The sequence below is a fragment of the Azolla caroliniana genome, unplaced genomic scaffold, assembly GCF_043228905.1.
Source record: "Azolla caroliniana isolate FFs.n. ecotype wild unplaced genomic scaffold, voAzoCaro1.0.p SCAF_18, whole genome shotgun sequence".
Classification (NCBI taxonomy): Eukaryota; Viridiplantae; Streptophyta; class Polypodiopsida; order Salviniales; family Salviniaceae; genus Azolla; species Azolla caroliniana.
In genome coordinates this window covers 16,382,472-16,404,168 of record NW_028230453.1, presented here as the reverse complement: position 1 = coordinate 16,404,168, position 21,697 = coordinate 16,382,472, and the positions used below count along the sequence as shown (strand labels likewise).

The window sequence follows — 21,697 nt, the reverse complement described above, 5'->3', positions numbered from 1 at the left end:
ACTCCGGAGTCGACCACCCATGTCGTTTCATCGCTGGCAAGATGCAACTCACTCTCCTCGGTGATTAGTAACAGTTCTTCTTCACTTGTTGCGATCGTCGATGTTCCTCTCCTTTTCGAAATCTTCTTCGGTTCCGGAATGTCGGCTCCCCCTTTGGTTTTCCGGAAGTGTCGATAGTTCTTCTGGAAGTACCCCAACTTTCCGCAATAAAAGCATGTGGGCCTCCCCCTTGACTTCAACCTCGTCCCCGATTTGTCCCGGTTTTCGGGACTCTGATTCCGGCCTCTTCCCCGGTTTCGGTCAACTTCCGTGACCAAGGCCTTTGGATTGGTTCTGGACTTCCAGTCCTTCTGGCGAGCTTCTTCATCTAGCAAGCCTGATTTTACCTTGGCTAGGGACAATTGTTTTCCTTCCGGTCCGGTGTTGCCCAAAGTAACAACTAGTGTCTCCCAACTATCCGGGAGGGAACCAAGCAAGAGGAACGCAAGTACCTCGTCAACTAGAGGTACTTCCAACAAGGTTGTTTGATTTATGAACCCCTAGAATGCATTCATGTGCTCCGCCATGCTAGATCCTTCTTGGTACCGGAGTCTCACTAACTTCCAGAATATCGAAACCCGATTAACGACATTTTTACCCTCCAGCATGGTGCCGATTTTCTCCCAAAGCACATGAGCCTTGCTTTCTTCATTGAAGTTGTTGTACATGCTCATGTCAATGAAACACCAGATCTATGCAGTCGTCTTCATGTGCATAACCTCCCACGTCGTGGCATCGATCTTGTTCAGTTTTTTGTACCCAAACTGTACCGACTACCATAGATCTTTGACCACGAACATGTCCCTCATCTTCGACTTCCACATTGGGTAGTTGGAGTCGGTGAGCTTGAACATACTTCCGAATGACTCTTCCCTTTTCTTCAAGGTTTAGAACCTTGGCTCTAATACCAGTTTGTGTGGAATAGCACTCGGCCACAACCAAGTCTCAATCACTTCATGGAAGAAAGTAGAAAATAATTGAAATACGATTAATGCACTTATACAGTATGAGACGACAATAGATGTTTATGTGGAAAACCCTAATAGGGAAAAACCACGGGAGCCCACAGACTCCAACTGTCATTATAGATAAGGGGTACAACACTGTGAGACTCAGAGGCAATGACCTCCAGCTCTAGCTTCGTCAACCGGCAGTTACAACAAAAGATAATTTTTGTATATTTCCCTCTCTCTTAGTCTCTCTCTTTTGTACAATAATAATAACACCAACAAAGTGTTTGACAACCTTCACAAAGTGTTTGCCCTAAGTCATATTTATACTTATATAACTTTAGGGCTATTTACAAATATGGCCATGACAAGCACATTAGAACATATTTACAGATATGTCCCTGGGTCCTGTTCACAATAGATCCGTCCTATTCAGTTCCTTCCTTCAACTCGTCCAGTTCTCATCCGGATCCCATCTAGAGGGACCGAATTCCCAACATAACATACATCTACTTGCATCAAGTAGAGTCATGTTCTTCCGTTCAGCGATTCCATTTTCTTTTGGGTTGTAGGGAACCCTATGCTCTTGGACGCCTTGGACGACCAAGTGGGAAATGTTGAGAAGGAGAAAAGACAAAAGGACGTTTATGGCAAGCGAAGAAGGCGAGTGGGGCCATAACATCCATTATAGCATAGGGACAGTTGAAGCGTAATTAATATTTTAAGAAAAAGTGACGGTTCACACACCGAGCGTAACCACCCATGAGCCTGTATATAAATGGCATGGAAAAGTTGTAATTTTGTATTCAACATCTACAATATAGTATTTAATTGTCGGACTCTCTGTGTCATGTAACTGTTAGTATTTGTTCATGCGAAGCTTATTTTCTCTGTGTTGAGCCATATACACATGTGCTAGGGCGTAAGAAGACGGTTGTAACCGTCTTCCTAATCTCCATAGTCTCCACAATTAAGTCAACACTTACGAGGCCAGTGTATAGTCACCCATATCACAGTTACGGCATACTCTCCCATTCCTGAACCATGATTTCCTTGAAGTCGAACCTCGAAAGGCTAGGGACTCGGTGCAGTGTCACCCTAATCGGTAAAACTTTTGGCACGCTTGAAGATTTGTGACGAGCACAACTGAACATCGAGGAATGGATGTCTTCTAGCCATAGAGGTAGCAAAGAAGAAAATCGCAAAGGTAAACCCCAGACTCGGGCAGAATCCCGAAAGGTGACAGAACTTGTCGTGGAAAAGTCACGCCACGACACCCGCTTACCGGATCTAGACGAAAGCATGTTCGAGTCCTCACTCACTGAGCAGAGCACGAGTGGTCAGGAGGTCCTCTCTCCATTGCATCCAGTCACTGACAGCACAAGTGGCACTTGTGAGACAAACCTCCCACAGCTTCCGACCGAGCTCGCCTACGACAACTTCGGACGATATACGTGCGCAACCATGACCTTCTCTTATCCCCGTACGATGGTGAAGCCGATGCCGAGGCTCATGCATGATCTTTTCTTAACATCTGGAATGCAAACCATGTGTCGCAGTAGCTCTCGGAGGCCAACGCCAACGCCTCTAAGATCATGAACTTTGGCCGCACTCTCAAGGGACGAGCAGCGCTGTGACATTCGCAACTCGATCTCTCAACTTTCATGACGTTCGACCAACTCCGCACGACGTTCCTTCAAGTGTTTCACTAGAATGTTCCACAACACGAAATCATTGGTCATTTCTATTCTATCCGGCAGTTCAATCAAGAATCTATCATTACCTTTAGTGAGTGTGGCTTTCGTATCCTTCAACAATTGACAATGTTTTTTATTTTCTGCCCAATACTTTCATATCGATTGTTGTGTCTTGATTGCGTCATCCCTATCCTAATGATCATTGAGGGGTAATTCTAAACACCCTCCTTCCCCTTCCATTTGGCTTGACGGGTTTAAACCCTAATTTTCCTGAAAAACTGACACATATTAAAGATGGCTATGTGCAACAACAATACACAAAAATATTCCGCAATACACAAGATTATACACAACAATACACAAGATAATCAATAGATAGAATAGTTATTCAAATCCAAGACCGAACAGTGGAAGTAATCCAAGGCCGAATAGTGGCGGCAACTGAGTGTATAATAGCAGCAACAGAGGAGTGAACTCTGTTTGATCGAACAGTTTTGACAATCTAGGACCGAACAATGGCGGCAACTGAGTGTAGAATGATGGCAATGGAGGAGTGAATTCCATCGGATTGAACAGTGGCAGATGATGCTTGGAACGCATAGTGATGACAAGTGAGAGTAGAATGGCAGCAGTGGAGAAGGAGTGAACTCCTTCGGATCGAAAAGTGGCAGCAATACATGACCAAACAGTAGCGGCAACTGAGTGTAGAATGATGGCAATGGAGGTGTGAACTCCGTCAGATCGAATAGTGGCAGATGATGCTTGGAACGCTAGTGAAGGCAATTGAGAGTACAATGGCAGTAGTGGAGAAGGAGTGAACTACCTCGGATCGAAAAATGGCAACAATACATGACCGAACAGTATCGGCAACACACCGATTCATGAGGTATACATTTGTGTTAGCGGCTTCTGCCTAGTACAACTTCGGCACGTGCTTTTCGTTCATCATGGCCCGTGCTACTTCGAGGATGTGCCGATTCTTTCGTTCGGCCACTCCGTTTTGTTGTGGCGTATGTCCACACGAAAACTCTTGTCGAATTCCTTCTTTCCGTAGATACGTCGTAAACTCATTCGAGAAATATTCCTTGCCTCCATCCAACCGAAGACATCATACATGTTGGCCCGTGGCTTTCTCAACTTCATTCTTGAATTTTTGGAAGTGTCTGAACACTTCGCTCTTTTGCCGCATCAGGTACATCTAACTGTGCCTAGAGAAGTCGTCGATGAAGGTCACGTAGTATCGGCATCCGCCAAATGTCGTCGTCTGAGCCGAACCCCATTCATCGGAATGAATTACATTGAGTACGCCTTTGCTCACGTTCCGCTCCTTCGGAAATGGGTGCCGATGTTGCTTGCCGAATTGGCAAGCGGCACACACGCCTTCAATCTCTTTCTTTGTGAATGTCGAGAGCCCGATGACGACTCCTTTCAATTGCATTGCCTTGAGCTTTTGGAGGTTGATATGGCCAATCTGCTTGTGCCATAACTCTATGTTGGAATCGGCTTTCATGCCCTTTGCGAACATGGCCGATTTCATCTCGTGTGAGTCGAGAATGAACATTCGGCCCTCTCTTCGTCCACGAGCGATGAGTCAACCCTCTTTTTCAATGAAGCAACCAAGTTGATTAAATCGTACTTACATTCCTTGCTCTACAATTTGGCCGACGGAGACCAAATTCTTTGTGATAGTTGGTACATGCAATACATTTTTAATATAAGTTTTCTTACCTTCTTCGCTAAACGGAACATTGCCAATGTACCGAATCAGGTGCGTAGTGTCGTCTCCGGTTTCAACATAGCCGGGTCAGTCCGGCTCTCGAAGTTCTCGAAACCATTCTTGATGCGAAGTCATATGGTTCGAGGCACCGGAATCGACGAACCGTACGTCTTCCAGACCAGAGGCATTAGTAGAAGTAGAGGCCGACATAAAATTCGCTTTATGTCTCATCACGAACATTCGGTCGTGATCGTCATAGTCGGAGTTGATGGCATAGTTGGTGAGTTGTCAGCTAGTGGAAGCCGACTCGCGTATCTTCTTACGACATTCTTCTTCGTGGTGACCAATTTTTCCCCAATATCCGCATTCAACCGAGCTTTGTCGGTTCGAACTGCAATGGAAGCTCCCCCTTCTTCCGAAGGTTCCTCGATGGCTTCCGTCTTGATTTCCAAATTGTGAGTTGTTTTTGTGAGTCGGGCCTCGTCCGCCTCGTCCTTGGCCGAATCAACCTCTTCTTGCACGGCCGCGTTCTCTTCCTCCATCCAAATGCGAGTAGAGCATGTGGGCTTCGGAGGCGTTGCTCCTCATTCGAACATGGTTTTCTTCAACCAACAACATAGATTGAAGATCGAAGAAGGAGGGCGGATTCTCCTGTGCTAGTACGGCGATCTACATCACGTCGAATCGTGGTGCAAGGCCACCCAGGCATATTTGCACCATCTCATCATCGTCCACATTGACGCTTATCGAGCCAAGTGAGTCGCAAAGCTCCTTGATCGAGTGCCCCGTATTCGAATCGGTGGTTTACTATGCCGAAGAAGAACGACATGTTGCGCTTCATTCAGGACCTGCAGCTGGTCAATAAAGTGACTATTCGGAATGCAGGAGTCAGACCAACGATCGACGACTTTGCAGCGGCCTTCGCCAGAAGGTCGATCTATTCGGTCGGGGATCTATACTCAGGGTATGACCAGTTCCAACTAGCCGAGGAGAGTAGGGATGTCACGATGATGCGGACGCCTCTTGGCTTAGTGCGGATGTGTACCCTGCCGCAGGGAGGGACAAACTCAGTGGCGCACATGGTGAATGCGATGAACAAGGTGCTGAGGGACTGCATCCGGGACATCACCATGCCATTTCTGGGAAAAATGTTGATAAAGGGGTGCCCAGTGGAGGATAAGGACAAAACGGTTGGGTCGGACGGATGCCGGAGATTTGTAGCGTACCACATCGACGACTACGAGAAGGTGCTGCAAAGACTACAAGGAGCGCGGCTCACCCTCTCCGGAGAGAAGTCATCTTTCGGGCAGTCGGAGATCCTTGTGGTCGGTCACCTATGCAGGCCTTACGGCCAGAAACCATCTCCGACTAAGGTGGAAGCCATCTCCGCGATGAAGGAAGACTGCACGTCGGTTACAGAGGTCCAGAGGTTCTTGGGAGCTTGCGCGTTCTACCACATTTGGATCCCGCATTACACCCATATCACGGAGCCACTCTATGGGTTGTTGAAGAAAGGGTGGAAGTTCGAGTGGAGTAGGGAGCATGCGGAGTCGGTCCGGAAAATGAAAGAAGCGCTTGCCGCAGCACCGGCACTCTGGAAAGCAGTCTACAATAAACACATTCCGATTTATGTAACCGTAGACACGAGTCCGACTAGGGTCGGATGGGTGAGAACGGCGCGAGGTTCCCCATCCGGTTCAGTGCGAAAATACTTAGCGCACGGCAGCGAGGATACCCCCAAGTTAAACGCAAACTCTGGAGTATTTTCGGCGGTCAAGGCCGACAAAGACTACCTGATCGGGACAGAGGTAATAATAGAGACAGACTGCTTACCGATTCTTGGTATGGTTTCCGGATGCGCGATGCCAGATTTGGCAATGCTCGGGTGGATAGCGTACATTAAGTCCCTGAATCCGGAGATATGACACATCTCCGGGAAAGACAACGCCATGGCCGACATGCTTTCAAGAGCAAGGTTTGATGACGAAAACGGCATGGTTTCAGAGGACGAGGAAGTCGGCATGGACTTCTTCGAGACAGCTTACGTGACGATGAGAAGGGGGAGCACCCCAGCACTTAACGAGTTTGATGAGAGCGAGTACGAGGGGGAGTGGCTCCAGATTAGTGGGTTCCTGAGAACGATGGCGCCAGACGTGGCATGGACAAAGGAAGAGGCTAACCGGATCCAAAAGAAAGCATACCAATTCTTCCTACGGGACGGGAGCATATGGAAGCACCTGAAGAAGCGAGACGGCGTACCACGAGAGTCCTTGGGCCGGACACCGAAGGACATGGGCCACGTTCGAGAAGCTGAAGGAGAAGTGCTGGTGGTCGGGACTATACCGAGACGTGCATCGGTTCGTAACAACTTGCGAAAGCTATCAGATGCATTCCATAGTCGGACATCGGGATGAGCTGCACCCAACTTACCCGCCGACCGTCCACTTCAAGTCAATGGTGGATGTGGTGACGATGTCGATGGGGGTAGGGCAGATGCGATATCTGGTGCTAGCACAAGAGGATCTGATGAACTAGGTGGAGGACCGAGCATTACCAAACAAGACGACCACGGCCGTGTGTCGATTCCTAATCGAGGAGGTGGTATATTGGTACAAGTGCGTAGGGAAGATCGTACCAGACCGTGGAGAACTGGATGCACAAGAGGCCGCAGAGTTGTTTGAACGATTAGGGGTTAAACTCTCGCTCACCACTGCGTACAATTCAAAGGCAAACGGGAAGGTGGAACAGAGGACGTAGAATGAGCAACAACGAAGCTGCGTGCGGCAAGGAAAAAGAAGAAGGGGCGATTCGACCAGACTCACTGACTACGACCAAAGAAAATCGAGGAAGGCGACTGGGTTCTGGTCTATGATAGTAGCCTCAACAACCAACACAAGGCAATGCGGAAGTTTGCGAGGAGGTGGTTCGGGCCCTACGCGGTGACAAGCGCCAACAACAACGGCACCTACCATCTCGCAGAGCTCGACGAAATGAGAATAGTTGTGCTGGTGGCCGGGAAGAGGATCAAGGCGTTCAAGAAGTGGCACGAGGACGAACCGGACACAAAGGGCATGGATGGCGACGATGACCTGTTCAGCGCGGGTTGCGAACCGGAGATTGAAAGATAATCGTGGGCCGGTCTTCTCCGGTAGAAGTCTATTCTGGCGCATACCAGAGGATGTATGGTTAGGTGGGGGCAGATGTCGTGGACAAAACCGTCCCTAGAAGGAATCGGTGGATAGTGTGCGTGAACCGGCCCTCACACACGGGCACATGTTTTGATGTATTTACATAGTTAAGTACAAGTCGACGATGTAATTATCCTAGGTAGCACAAATTCGTTAGGTAGGGAATCGAAGAGGATCTCTATCCGGAAGGACAGAGAATAAAAGTGATGTAATAGTCTATAACGACTCTCTCTCCTTGTGCTATTAAAGGAGAGGAAAAGAGGGTGAGTGGGGATTGCGCATTTTCGAGAGGTCGAAGTGTTGTAGGACTGGGGACCGAGCTCTCTCCTCCACTATCGTTGTGGCTCCTGTGGGGATTTCGGATTAGGTTGGTTGCCTCTGTTGTGTGAAAGCCCATGTGCTTCCGGTAGAGGCTCCACTGCGTATCTCAGTGCGTGTGTTCGTCTGTGTTGAGTCTGTCACCGGCTTGCTAGTTGTAACATTGCAAAGCCTGTAATCTATACCGTTATTGGAATTGATTCCTTCATTTCTGTCTCTCTGTGTTTCTATGAATCTCTTTCCCTCTTCTCTCTCACGCTCCTCGGTTCAGGGCCCCCGCGGCCCCGCCTTATTTCATACGCGAGAGCGTAACAACACGACAACGTTGCCCTATGTTGAGCTTGATTCTCAACAGTATTGTAGTATTTTCAAAAGCAAGCTTGTCCATACACTCTCTTACCTTTTTTTTAGCCCATGCAGTTATGTTTGATTCTATTATACATCCAAATAGTTTTTTCATTAGCGAGCCAACCATGATTGTTCGATATTTGTTTAGATTATTTACATCTCCACCGTTATGTAAAGGTTTGATCCAATTTATAGTCCAATCATATGGGATACCATGTTGCAATGCATGACTAAACATATCTCTTATCCATACATGTGTTTCCTTCTTTATCCATTTGATCATTTCGGCTTTTATACATTCAATATCGCTTGCCTTTCGAGAGGCAAATTCTTAAGTCCTATGCATATATATTCAATTGTAAAGAAGGGAGACATATGTGAAAGAGAACCATAAGACATCATCTTTCCGGTAGGAGATAGCTCATATAAATTCTTACAATGCATAAACAAGTCATGAAGAGTTAAGTCACCATAACTCTCAACACATTTACGATTTAGATTTCCCCAAAATTTTGCACATGCATGTGCTTTCTCTTGCGTTTGAAGAAATTGTTGAGTAACTTCCCATTTTCTTCCCTTTCTTTGAATAAGCCTTTTGTACTCATGCAAATGCGTTTGGTAATTTTCTTTACCCTTAACTACATCCAAATTCATAGGGCACTTTCGAGCTTCATGGCATTCTTTATCAAACCATGTTTTCTTTGAGCAACATTTCTTGATGCATTTCCAAGATGTGTGGTTGGTCAAAAAACATTTGTTTGTGCATGAGAGAATGTCTTTCTTAAAAGTTTCACATTTGCATTCTAGTGTGGCACCATGTTTAATCTTTGTCATTTGTAACATATCCTCAACCATCTTGGAATACATGGGCGCTCGCTTAAGGTTCAACTCAAGTATGGTGGTTTATTATCTTCAATGGCTTTCTCACAATCAAACCTATGCATATATTTGAGGTTAGTACATAAAGCCATATGATCAGATTCCGATGTCCATTCACCAAGTGAGAATTTATAAATACAATCCAAAATACCTTCAGAAAGTAGCACATAGTCAATCACACTATTTCCATTGTGTTTTCTACATGTAAAACCATTAGTGTTGGGTCATAATGGAACACCACTTGCAACAAGCAATCCGGTACTATTGCACATTTGTAGAGAGATAGATAGATAGATTATATTATCGTCTTCAAAGGTCAAATATGACCTATGAGACCAAAAAATTACAATTCACGTGATACATGTGAAAGTGAGTAGCGACTCTCGATCTTCAAGAACTTTACCAATGAATATTGCAATCAAGAGTGCACATTCTGGTTGTGAGAGAAATTTGTGCAAGGATTGGGCTTGGTCGAAGATATGTGGAAAGCATGGTCGAATATGATCAAAGGTAGAGCATTGTATCAAAGTGTGGTACTCAGACTCTCGAAATTGTCTAGGGGCAAAGGGTGCATAGTTGACCACTCTCATCACTTGCGCCCAAATGCCTTGTCTCATATCACAATGCATGTAAGTTAAGTCGCATGGAAGCAATGGTTCGAATAGAAGCCAACGGAATGGGCTCTAATATGTATCGATGTGTACGGTTTCCTTGTTCCGAAAAGAATATGGTTTGTAGTTAGGTGCAAAATGTGTATTATAATGTATGAAGCGTGAGCCTCCACATTTTTCCCATGTCATGATACATTGGCATTACAAAATGGCCTCATTTACAGAGGAATCTAGCGATGCATCATGAAGCAAATGTGTTGCATCCTATCTACCAAACCACTTTTTCATATATTGCATCCAACCGGAACACAAAATTTTGCTTTTATGCATCTTTTGGATCTTTTTGCTTGCTTCCCATGTGATTCTAAGAAGTTGATGTGAGGAACTTTTTTGAACCTTAACCATGTATTCAACAACCCTTTCCATGGCCAAGATCTCAATGAGAAGTGATCCCGTCGAGAGAGAAAGAGAGAGAGAGAGAGAGAGAGAGAGAAGAGAGAAGAAAAAGCAAGAGTGGAGAGGGGAAGAAGAAGAAGCGAATTTGTTTTTATTGTTGCGCTCTCTATCGACAACGGAATTGGGCACAAAGATAAGCATTAGATTGCAGGTCTTCGATTGTCTTCATCATTTTCGACCTCTTCAATCGGGTGAGTTCCGGTTGTCTCTCTTGTTCATGGAAAATTGTTTTTATCCCGGATCGAAATCACATCAAGAATAATGGATATAAACATGAATTCCTCACAAATTGTGGGGGACATTGATATGGAAACAATTGATAATAAAAAGAGTAATGTGATGGTTGAATGTAATCGTGAAAGGGAAGACATTGGAAGCTCTAAGAGGTTTAAGGGTAATGAGGAAATTAATGAGAAAAAATTTACATGATATGTCAAAGTAATGTAGATGAGATTGACAAGGGTCATTGAAATTGGGATAATTATTGGGGAATTGCCAATACCTTGTTGTCTGATATTGTGGAAGAAAATGAAAATGAAGCGAAAGAATGCATTGATGTGGAAGTTGATGCTAAGGCATTGTTGCAATCTTTTAATGTATTCTATGATCATGCGATTATATTATTTTTACTAGGAAACTCCCATACATTAATTGGATTAAACAATGGTTGAACACAATCATGTCACCAAATTGTGTTGAAAATATATATGTAGGACCACGAGGGTTTTATGATGTAGTATTTCGTTCACCAAAACATCGAAGTGCATTGTTGGCTAAAGTTCCTATGTTTTTTGATAAACGATTAGTGCATGTAATGCAATGGTCCCCCGTAGTGGACTGTCATGCTTTGTTAAAACAAGAATGCCATGTTTGGGTAATAGTGGATTGTAAGCATGTTTTTTTATGGCCACTTTTACTAGAGTTGATGAGTCAAATGGGTAAAGTGTTGGTATCTCCACATGCAAATGCTACAAATAAGTGCAGATTTTGTGTGTTATGGGATACAAGTCATAAGAGGCCAAGTTGGGTGCATATGAACACACTTGGTATGAAAAGACTTTGTTTTCAATTGAAGTGGGAGACATTTCCAGGTCATTGTTTTGGATGTGGTGAATGGGGTCACTTTCTGGCGGAATGCCATCGCCATTGTCCTTCAACAATAGAGGTTCGTAATGAAGGAGTTGGGAGAGATGTTGGTGTGTCAAATATTGTGGTTGTCATGGATGAAGGAACATCATCTAGAGCAGGTTATAAAGAGGTCTCACTTCAAGGTTTGGGCCCTACGAATAAGGGAAGTCAATCTATGGATATGGAAAAACATGGAATGTGAGAGGGGCATGTTCTCCTCATAAGAAGTATATATTATGGGAAACTTTGTTAAGTAAAGAATGGGATGTATTATGTAGTTGGGCATAAGTGCAATGAGTTAGCAGGATCCACAGTGCATGAAATAATCCTTATTCAGGTGTGGTATTAATCGTGCAGGATAAATATTATCCTCAAGTGGTGCATAATGATCCTCCTTATGGCCGATTTTTGGTTCTAGAAATCACATTTTTTGGTGAGGTTGTGTGGGTGGGTGGGATTTATGCCCCTAACCAAGCCACTCAATGTATTGCATTATGGGGCCCACTTTGTCAAACCCTATGTGTGGGTCGTCCAGGATTATTTATGGGTGATTTTAACATGTGTTGATGCATCTCAATCTACATTTGAACATTCAATCATGGATGAACTTGAGCAACTTGTTTGAGATTCATTGGCTATCGAGGTTTTGAAGTTGGATGTTTAGACGTGGTTGCATGGGAATGATCTAGGTTTTACTTTTCAATCTGCTCATTATAGACAAACATAGAGTCAGTTAGATAGAATTTATGTGATGCATGATGATTCTTTTTTACCAACATCACTTTGTATGACAGTTCTACAAGATGTAGGAACTTCATATCACTTTCCTATTTGTTTGTAGGTTTGTAATCATGCAATTGACGATTATAAATCCTTACTTGGAAAGCTGTCATTATGCTTTAACTCTTCTCTTTTGCTTCAACCTCACTTTGATTCCTTCATGGAGAAAATTTTGGTAAATTTTTCAAAAGAAGTGAATCTTAAAGGAGTTAAAGCATGGGATATCACATTACAAAACATTAACATCATTCATCGTATGTATGGAGTAACTAATGCTCAACAAAGAAGAGGTATTCTTTTACAATTCTCACAAGTTCTCTCTAGGTGTAATGCATTATCGATACATGCACCATTAGATGAGGAGCTTTTAGATATCCAAAGTCAATTGTAGGTTATTATTTCTCAGTTGCAATGCCAAAGTTATCATTATGCAAAGATGCATCAATTGAGGGATGGGCTCATAGATAATCAAATGCCAATCTCATTTGTTTTTCCAATAGTTACATCCTACTTATGCTCGATCTAATCTGGTACATGTGAAGCAAGAGGTTGAATTGATAGTGGATCCTACTACAATAATTGACATATGTGTTCATTACTTTAAGAAGTTGATTGTCCCACAATTGTTAATGACAAATGAGGTGGGTAGAGCACATCATGAGTTTTATGATGTGGTTGGATGTATTATGCATGACCTCATTAGTCATGAATTGGATGCGGATTTCACTGAGGATGACGTGGACATGGTTTTAAGGCATCTTCCTAGTGGTAAGAGGCCTTGTTGGGATGGCTTCACATATGAAGTTTTTAAGCGATATTCGAACATTTTAAAGGGACCCTTAACTTTGATGTTTCAACATTATTGGGATTCTAGTTGTATGCCTCAATCTTGGAAGGTTGGTCTAATTAAATTAGTTCCAAAGGTGGCATCTCCAAAGTTATTTCATCAATGGAGACCTATTTCTTTGATGGGGGGGGGTTGTATAAGATATTTACAAAGGTCTTGGGAAATAGATTACAAAAGTATTTACCAAAGTTGATACAACCTGCCAAATATGGTTTTATTGCATGTAGGAATATATTGCATAATGTGTTGAATGTTCAAATGGCCATGGATTATGCTCAAAACACTCATCAAGAATTGATTATAGTGCAATTAGATTTGGAGAAAGCTTATGATCATGTTAATTGGTCCCTTGTTTCTGGGTTAATGCATACAATGGGCTTTGGACCTCGTATGTCTCGCCTCATATTTTTATTAGGACAAGATGTGATGTCTCGAGTAATGCTTAATGGGGGGGTTACATCACATATTGCACTCACAAGATCCGTTCGTCAAGGATGCCCTCTTAGCCCATTGTTGTTTGATATTGTTACTCATCCCTTGTTATTGATACTGTCAAGGCTTGCAACAAATGGTGACATTGTGGGTCTACAGCTTTTGTCTGGAGGGCAACTAGTATCATAAGCTTTGGTTGATGATTCTTTCATGTTTCTACAAGCCTCATGAGAGAATCTTGAGAAGGGGATGCTTGTATGGAGCCAATTTGCATTGGCTCAGATTATATATTAATTGGAGGAAGTCTAGGCTCATATCATGTACTGAAAGGGATTTGGAATGTTTAGGATGGGAACGTTCATGGTGAAGAAAGGCTCTATTTTTCGACACTTGGGATATCCATTAGAAATGAATGTTACAAATGGTCACAATCTTGGCCATTTCATGTATGCTTGACAGTTGTACAATGTATTATGGAACCCATGATATTATATTACTTGTCATTGTTGCCATGGACAAAGAAGGCTTTGCATTCTGTTTTGCAACCTCTTCGATATCTGTTGTGGAAGAAGAGGGATAAGATGGGAATCACATGGGTTGCGTGGAATCATCTCGCAACCCCTATGCATATGATGGCTTGTAGATTTTCATTATTACAATACATGTGTTCAAACTCACAACCATGGATATCTATTGCTCAATATTTCATTGAGAACAAGGTTTTAACACATGGGAGGACAATGATTAAGGCTTCATGGTGGCAATTACTGAATGGATGTATTTCACTTAGGATTCTAGGCTCTTCATGTGTTCAACACTTTGTTACTTCATGGCAAGAAGCATTCTTGTTTTTTTTTTAAACTACACCATAGTTTCCATTACAAATCTAAAAAGCATATACAAGAAGCACACTTGTTATGTGTATGGAAACCATCATCAAGTAGAGAGCATTGTAATTCTTTGCAAAAAGAGTTACTTGTGTCTTCTCGATTATTATGTTGACCAGGAAATGAGAGATTGCGCTCTCAATTTAATTGTTTGTTTTGTTTGGGGGTCAAATAGGTGGGAGATATAGTTAAGGCTCCATCTCAAAGAATTTTGGACTTTGTTGAAGCGAGACAATTATTACGCATCCCGCCTAATTATGGGTTTTTTTGGCAACAACTACAAATTATATTGCATTGATGCAAGGTTCCTTACCTCTACAAACAGGAGAACAACCGTGGATTGATTAGTGTTTACACGGTCAAACATCGTTGTTACAAGTGACTACTAATCTTTTGTATCAATGCTTTGTTGAGTCTCTTGGATGACTATCCTCTAAGGCTGAAGAAGAAGGGAAAATACACAAATCTGATCTGGGTGGTGGCAAATCTTCCAACGTAGTTGGCATTCTAAATTGCCAATTGTAGCAAAGGTCTTCATTTGGAGAGTTTTGATTGGAGGATTGTCTTTGGGATTAGCTTTAAAGCATCGTGGACTAGCAACGAGTAATTTCTTTTTTTGCATTGTTCAAATGGAAGATAATACTCATCAATTTATACAATGTCAGATTTGGAGTTACATTTCTCAAATTTGACAAGTTTTATCACGGTGTTATTTGACACCTAGACAATGGGTGTTTGCACAATTTACATAGGTTGACCCAAAATCAAAGATGGAGATTGTTTTTCTATTTCTAAGATATTGGGGATTGCGTCATAATTGGAACATGCGCAACGCTTTTGTATTCGATGGTAGACGTGGAGTGAAAGCATATCACCGAAAATTGAAGGGAGTATAGTAGATATTCAGTTAAGTGCGCACTTTGAACGCAAGGGAAAGGTGTGCACTTAACAGAGATGTGCATTTAGGGCTTTTTTAGTCAAAAAAGAAAATTTCAAATTTTTCTTTCCTATTCTAATTTTGAGAAAACCCAATCCCAACAGCCATTGTTGAGGCCTTCCTTGCTGCTGTAATTGCTCCCACACTGCTGCAATCCATGTCACTCCCCACGTTTCTTTCCTATGTCTATTTTTTGGTGTCTATGGTATGAATACGAGAGAAAGAAGAGAAGGGAGGTCTTGTGCATAGTCAAGATGGCCTGAATCTCTGCATATCTTAGATGGTAACTATTTGGAGGTTGTGCGTGATGTCGTTATTTTGATATGTGGCATGTGGTTTAGGAGAAACGATCCACGTACTTGGCTGAGATAGTGCAACAAAAATACCTAAAAGTAGGGATTTGAATCCAAATACTTGTGTTAATATATCAATAGCTATTAATCAATTAACGGCTTTCCCTTCGTGTGAGTGTCCACATAATGAGCTATTAATCAATTAATAGTTTTTCCTTTATGTGAGTTCACATAATGAGTTATTAATCAATTAATAGCTTTTCCTTCATGTGAGTCCACATAATGAGCTATTAATCGATTAATAGCTTTTCCTTCATGTGATTCCACATAATGAGCTATTAATCGATTAATAGCTTTTCCTTCATGTGAGTCCACATAATGAGCTATTAATCGATTAATAGCTTTTCCTTCATGTGAGTCCACATAATGAGCTATTAATCGATTAATAGCTTTTCCTTTATGTGAGTCCATATAATGAGTTATTAATCGATTAATAGCTTTCCCCTAACGTGAGCTCACATAATGAGCTATTAATCGAGTAATAGTCTTCCCCCAATATGAGTCCACTTTCGCTTCATAGACCCACGCCCAACCTATGTAATGGTAGGAATGCCAGATCGAAGTTCAATTCATTTTGTGGTTCACAATATCAATTTTATTGAATGTTGACCATTTTGTTGTTTTTTGAATGTTTAGCACATAGTTTCAATTTGGTTTTATGTAATGTAATCATGAAACAATGAAATTTTCATGATCTGGATTTTGACCTCTATAAAAAGCGCACTTAATAGAATGGCACACTTAAGTGGACACACACTTAACCAAATGGTTATTGTACTAATGTGGCAATTTTCGTTATTGGCACAAGTGGAAATTCTTTCCTAACTGGAGTGTTCGTCTTGCCTATTGGCAATTCAACATGTTCCACTACCCATGTGGTGTAGTTAGTGGGTGACCATACTCCATTGTCACACCCATTGTAAGTAGTGTTTTTTACACACATTTATTAATATAATGGTGTGTTTTCACCAAAGAGAGAGAGAGAGAGAGAGAGAGAGAGAGGTTGCTTTTCAAGAGTCTAGTAACTTCATATTATATGATCAAGATTATTTTAAGATTCACCAAAATTTACCTCTAAAAATATCATAGAAGTTAGATGTTATGAAGTATATGTAATATGTTTTTTTAATTTAATGTCTCCTAAGTTATAAATTCTTATAACTTGTATATAACAAATCATTGCCTCTAATGCTTCAACATAAGATTGTTATCAAAATGTTTATCATATTTGGAAAATTTCTTGTTTTCTCGTATTTAGACTCTATAGTGCCTCAACATAGGATTCTTACAAAGATGTTTGTAGTCAATATGGTGTATCCTTGTGATATTTTGATTTTTGTTGTACTTTGAATTAAATTCTCATATGATCAAAATAGACAAGTACTACATAGTAGGTGGATAGTAGGTCCACAAACACAACTTACTAATGGCTACCACTTTTGTTATCATGCTTCTCCACGATATGTACCACCACTGTAATAAAAATACATATTAACATACTTATAGAAGACACGTAACTCGTACTGCAAATATAATAGTCACAGTATGTACCAAGAAAATAGGAACATTCAAAAGTAAAGTGTATGGAATAAACATGTGGCATTTTCTATATGTGGAACATTCAAAAGAAAACACATTTTTTTCTACATTGGAAACTTAAATGACAGGTGTGGATAAAATAAGAAGAGTATACTCATATCTATAGAGTTTGGCCTCATACATTATGGGACTAGTTCACTATAGATATCAAGCATAATCTATAAATGAGATACTAAAAAAGTTATTTTACAATGAGGTTGATGGTGGTGGCGATTATTGCTTGTGAAGTTTTTTGTTCCCATAACAAATTACTTGTAGGTGGGTGCCTTCCTTAGGTGCAAACAAATGCATGTAGGTATTTAATCAAATACACAAGGTGTATCAAAAGTTTGGTTGACTACGGAATGATCCCATGGCTTTAAATGCTCCAGCACGCAATATGTATTGATGGTAAGCTGCAGCAATAGCTGCACCAATGAAGGGTCCAACCCAAAATATCCACTACATTTTACAAGCAAAGAAAAAAACTTAGTGTACAAACATGTAAATAACATAATGTCATGGTTATATGACTATATACATATGACTTCTCTTACATGGTCGTCCCAAGATTGCTTGTGACCATAAATGACAGCAGCACCAAAGCTTCGAGCTGGGTTAATCCCTGTTCCTGTGATGGGTATGGTTGCCAAATGAACCATAAAGACAGCAAATCCAATGGGAAGAGGAGCTAAGACCTGTTAAAATGTTTATATCAATAACATGTTATTAAATAAAAGTTTTTTGTAAATCAACTCCCAAATGAAATTTATTGAGCTAGATATTATAAAAGCTTAAAAACTAATGGCATAATTATAAGCCTTCATTTTAAAGAAAAGTGTCATAAGATGTCATTGTTATCTTTATAAAAAATAGGAAATATATATTCTTTCACTTTGTCATTTTCTTGTTTAAGAAAAAGTATAATGATTTTGAAATCTTCTTCTGCTAGATGCCTTTTCAATCACAAAATGTTCCTTGTACACAAGGTTTTTCCTTGATTGAATGCCCATGTAATGATTTCAAGATGTTTTGTCCTTGGGTGAGCTTGATGCTTTTTCACACATTAAAGGAGCCCAAAAACCTTTTTCTACAAAGAAACCCCCTCTTATTTGCAAACAGTGAAAAATGGGTTGGATGCCAACGAGATCGTAGTATTAGAGGTTAAATGGAATTATCATAAGTGCATGGTTGGTAGAAGCATGTATGAAGATGGAAGAACTTAACAAGGAATCATGTTTATGTGTGCACAGTGCAACCATGAGATGTATAGAGACATATACATGAATAGGTGGGAATACGGAATTTATGCTCAATATACTATTTTATTCCTACCTGTCTAAGATTTGGGCTACTGAGTAATTACAATACGTGAAAGTAAACATCATATCTTTTATAAATTTGTGAAGTATCATTCCTTTTAACTTTAAAAACGTTTCAAAAGTTTGCCTCTACAGATGTGAAGATTAGAAATGTAGAAAGACTCACACATGTGCTTTCATTAAGTTCAAAAGAAGTCACTTTGAGAATCTTAGAGAGTAATACAAACATGTTATAAGAATCAATAATGTAAAGCATCAAAACATATTCCTAATGCATTGTTAAATGCAATTATGCATATACGCATTATAGATTCTTACCGGGACATGGGAATCACGTGCATTACGCTTAGGATCTGTCGCAGAGAAAACCGTGTAAACAAGCACAAATGTGCCAATGATCTCTGCAGCTAGGCCTACGCCTTTGGAATAGGTAGGGTTAACAACATTAGCACCACCACCGGATGCCACATATAGAGATCGTTGGAAGGATTTGATAAGACCAACCCCACAAATCGCACCCAAACATTGGGCTATAATGTAGCCGATAGCACGTGGTAGTGATACCTTTTGTGCTAAGAATAGCCCGAATGTGACCGCTGGGTTGATGTGTCCCCCTGCACATGCAAACATGCACACACTTCATGTATATATATATATATATATCGAAAGAACGTGAATTAACACATCAAAACTATTTCATGTACATATATCATCTCCCAAAGAAAATAACACAAACATACTCGATAATGCTCAAATTTGTTTGAGAGAGATGTTTACCCAAACCCTCATGTGAATTCTTTTGTGACTTTACGTTAATTTATAACAAATTGTTGCATTTTCCAGGCTCACCCAAAGGACAACACCATTATGTAGTTGGCATACTTCATGTCTTGGTCAAATTTTAACAGAGCAATTTGTTAATGTGCACAAACTCAAACTAAGATTACAGAATTTATAATATGATGATTGATATCAATCCAATCTTTCATGATATGAACCCACAACCTTAATGCTATAAAAAATAAGCTCTATCTCGCATTTGAATTGGCCAACTATGTGAGTTTATAAGTAATAACTATATGTGGGGAGCCTAAATCTCTATTATATACATAAAGTACAATGCTTTTATATTGTGCATTACAATATGGTATTGTGTTAAATTTTCTCACTTTCTCAGCTATTTCTTACTAAAATATAGGGCAGCCATTTGATAGCTTTCTTTTACCTTGTTTGAATGGAATTAACACAGTTCCTAACCAAATTTTAAAATGGATACCGTAATTCCTAAACCCAAGGGCAAAGAACAAGTATTGTGTAATTACATTTTTTAGCTAGTAATAATAGTTAGATTAATGTACAATTGGCCATCCTAGAATTTAGTTCAATGACTACACAATATCACAAATCATTACCGTGGTCTCTAACTCACTTCATTGAATCATGGAATTAGAATGCTCATGACCTAGACTTCTTTCTGCACAAAGTAGCTTATAGGAGAACACCAACAAAATTCATTGGATTTTTGCATAGGAAAACACTAGGATAGCCTTAATCTTTTCACAATTCACCCCACCAACCCTCTAAATTATTGTAAATACCCCCTTATTTCTTATTATTAGAGTTAATTTGGCTATCAATCATAATGTTCCAATTGTTTGTGTTCAATGGATTTAATTTTAGAAAAAGGGGGGTATTTTGGTAATAAAAAATTAAAGAGGAAGATATTAAAAGTATAAATTATGATTTATACCAGAGATGCCTGCAGTGCAATAGACAAGAACAAAGATCATGCCACCGAAGGCCCAAGAGATCCCGAGGATTCCGACGCCTCCACATGATTCCGATTGGACTACACCGATGACAGTTGCAACACATATGTAAAGGAAGAGGAGAGTGGCAACAAACTCAGCAATGAGTGCACGATAGAATGACCAACGACCTAACTCGCCCGCATCGAACAATGGCGCCGATGGTGGATCCACATAATCCCTACCCTCTAACTCACCACCACCCTTTGCCATTTGTTGATTGATAAAGAAAAACAATGAGGAATTTATCCTATATGTTATTGTATGTATATAATGAAGCACTTAGTACATTCACTCTTCTAGTTACTTAGTGACACTTCGCCCTTATTGTCATACAAACTAGGTATGGCTAGTTCCTAGGCCTTAGTTTGCTTGCTTATTTATTGAAGCCCATACTATTCGCAATTTATTAAAATATTTGTCCCCCCTTCTATCTCTTTCACTATCTGTCTCTCTTGGGTTACATCTTATCACTTACATGTAGATGCTCATACTTGGGCTGCCTTCCTTTTATTAAAATATTGTGGGGCGGTGGCCTCCTCCACCGTCCCCAAAACTATATATTCTTATAATATGAACTTATATTCTCAGTGTTGTTTTTGACCATGAACAACAATTACACGATATTAGAACATGAATGCTACATATTGATGCAAGGGTTGGGCAAAGCAATAACCAAACCTATATGCCTTTTAACTTATATGTCTATAGTAAGTCCTATCCATCAATTACTCCACCATGTCAATAGTAATTCCTACTCCAATGGATAATACTTACTATTGACATGTTGGAGTAAGTGATGTAGCTTTTAAACCATGGAAACATCCCCTTGGTAGACCAAGATTGTCCGACTAAGTGGAGTATGTCGAGGTATTGGGAATTATATCAAATAAAAAAAGTTGATATTACATCAAAAGTGTTCCTCATCATCTTAGTTATCATCTTACATAGAACATAAAATTTTATTTTCGCTTGCACCCATTGTTGGTTTCTTTATATTGGACAAACTCTTTACATGAGAGAGAGATTTTTTTATATCTATTATATTGCATGAAACGTTTCATTTGAAATAAAAATAATATTGATTGATATTGCACTAATGATCTATAAAGGAGAAATTTTGGTTAATCAAGCCTATCGAAAACTTTGCATTCAACCATGAAGCCTCATTTTTAATTTGTACGATGAGCCCTCAAAGTTTTAATATTATAGAGGGAATACTCTCAATCAAGAAAACATATATATTATTTGAGCAATTATCTGATCAAATTTCCATCTCCTCTTTTATCAATTATATTCCTTATTTAGGATTTATATGATCCATTAATTCCCATTTTCTCTATTTTGGGGGTTGACCAAGATGTTCGGGAAAATAATGAAAATTTGGGGCCATTGCAAAGGTATTGAAAAGCTCAAGGGTAT

General features: G+C 40.4%; 1 protein-coding gene across 1 annotated transcript; it reads right to left on the bottom strand.

Moving 5' to 3' along the window:
* Positions 1–17,151: 17,151 nt before the first annotated feature.
* Positions 17,152–20,691, bottom strand: LOC147852528 (aquaporin PIP2-1-like). Its single transcript, XM_087333802.1, has 4 exons — positions 20,218–20,691; positions 18,786–19,081; positions 17,703–17,843; positions 17,152–17,607 (listed from the first exon to the last, which is right to left on the bottom strand). The coding sequence occupies exons 1-4, from the start codon at positions 20,486–20,488 to the stop codon at positions 17,488–17,490; spliced, it is 828 nt and encodes a 275-aa protein (XP_087189928.1). The 5' UTR covers positions 20,489–20,691; the 3' UTR covers positions 17,152–17,487.
* Positions 20,692–21,697: the final 1,006 nt, after the last annotated feature.

Coding starts and splice junctions, on each gene's coding strand:
- LOC147852528 (XM_087333802.1), bottom strand. CDS start 20,488: ATGGCAAAGGGTGGTGGTGAGTTAGAGGGTAGGGATTATGTGGATCCA. Junction 17,844..18,785: donor CACGTGATTCCCATGTCCCG/GTAAGAATCTAT, acceptor ACATTTTAACAG/GTCTTAGCTCCTCTTCCCAT. Junction 17,608..17,702: donor AGCAATCTTGGGACGACCAT/GTAAGAGAAGTC, acceptor TGTAAAATGTAG/TGGATATTTTGGGTTGGACC.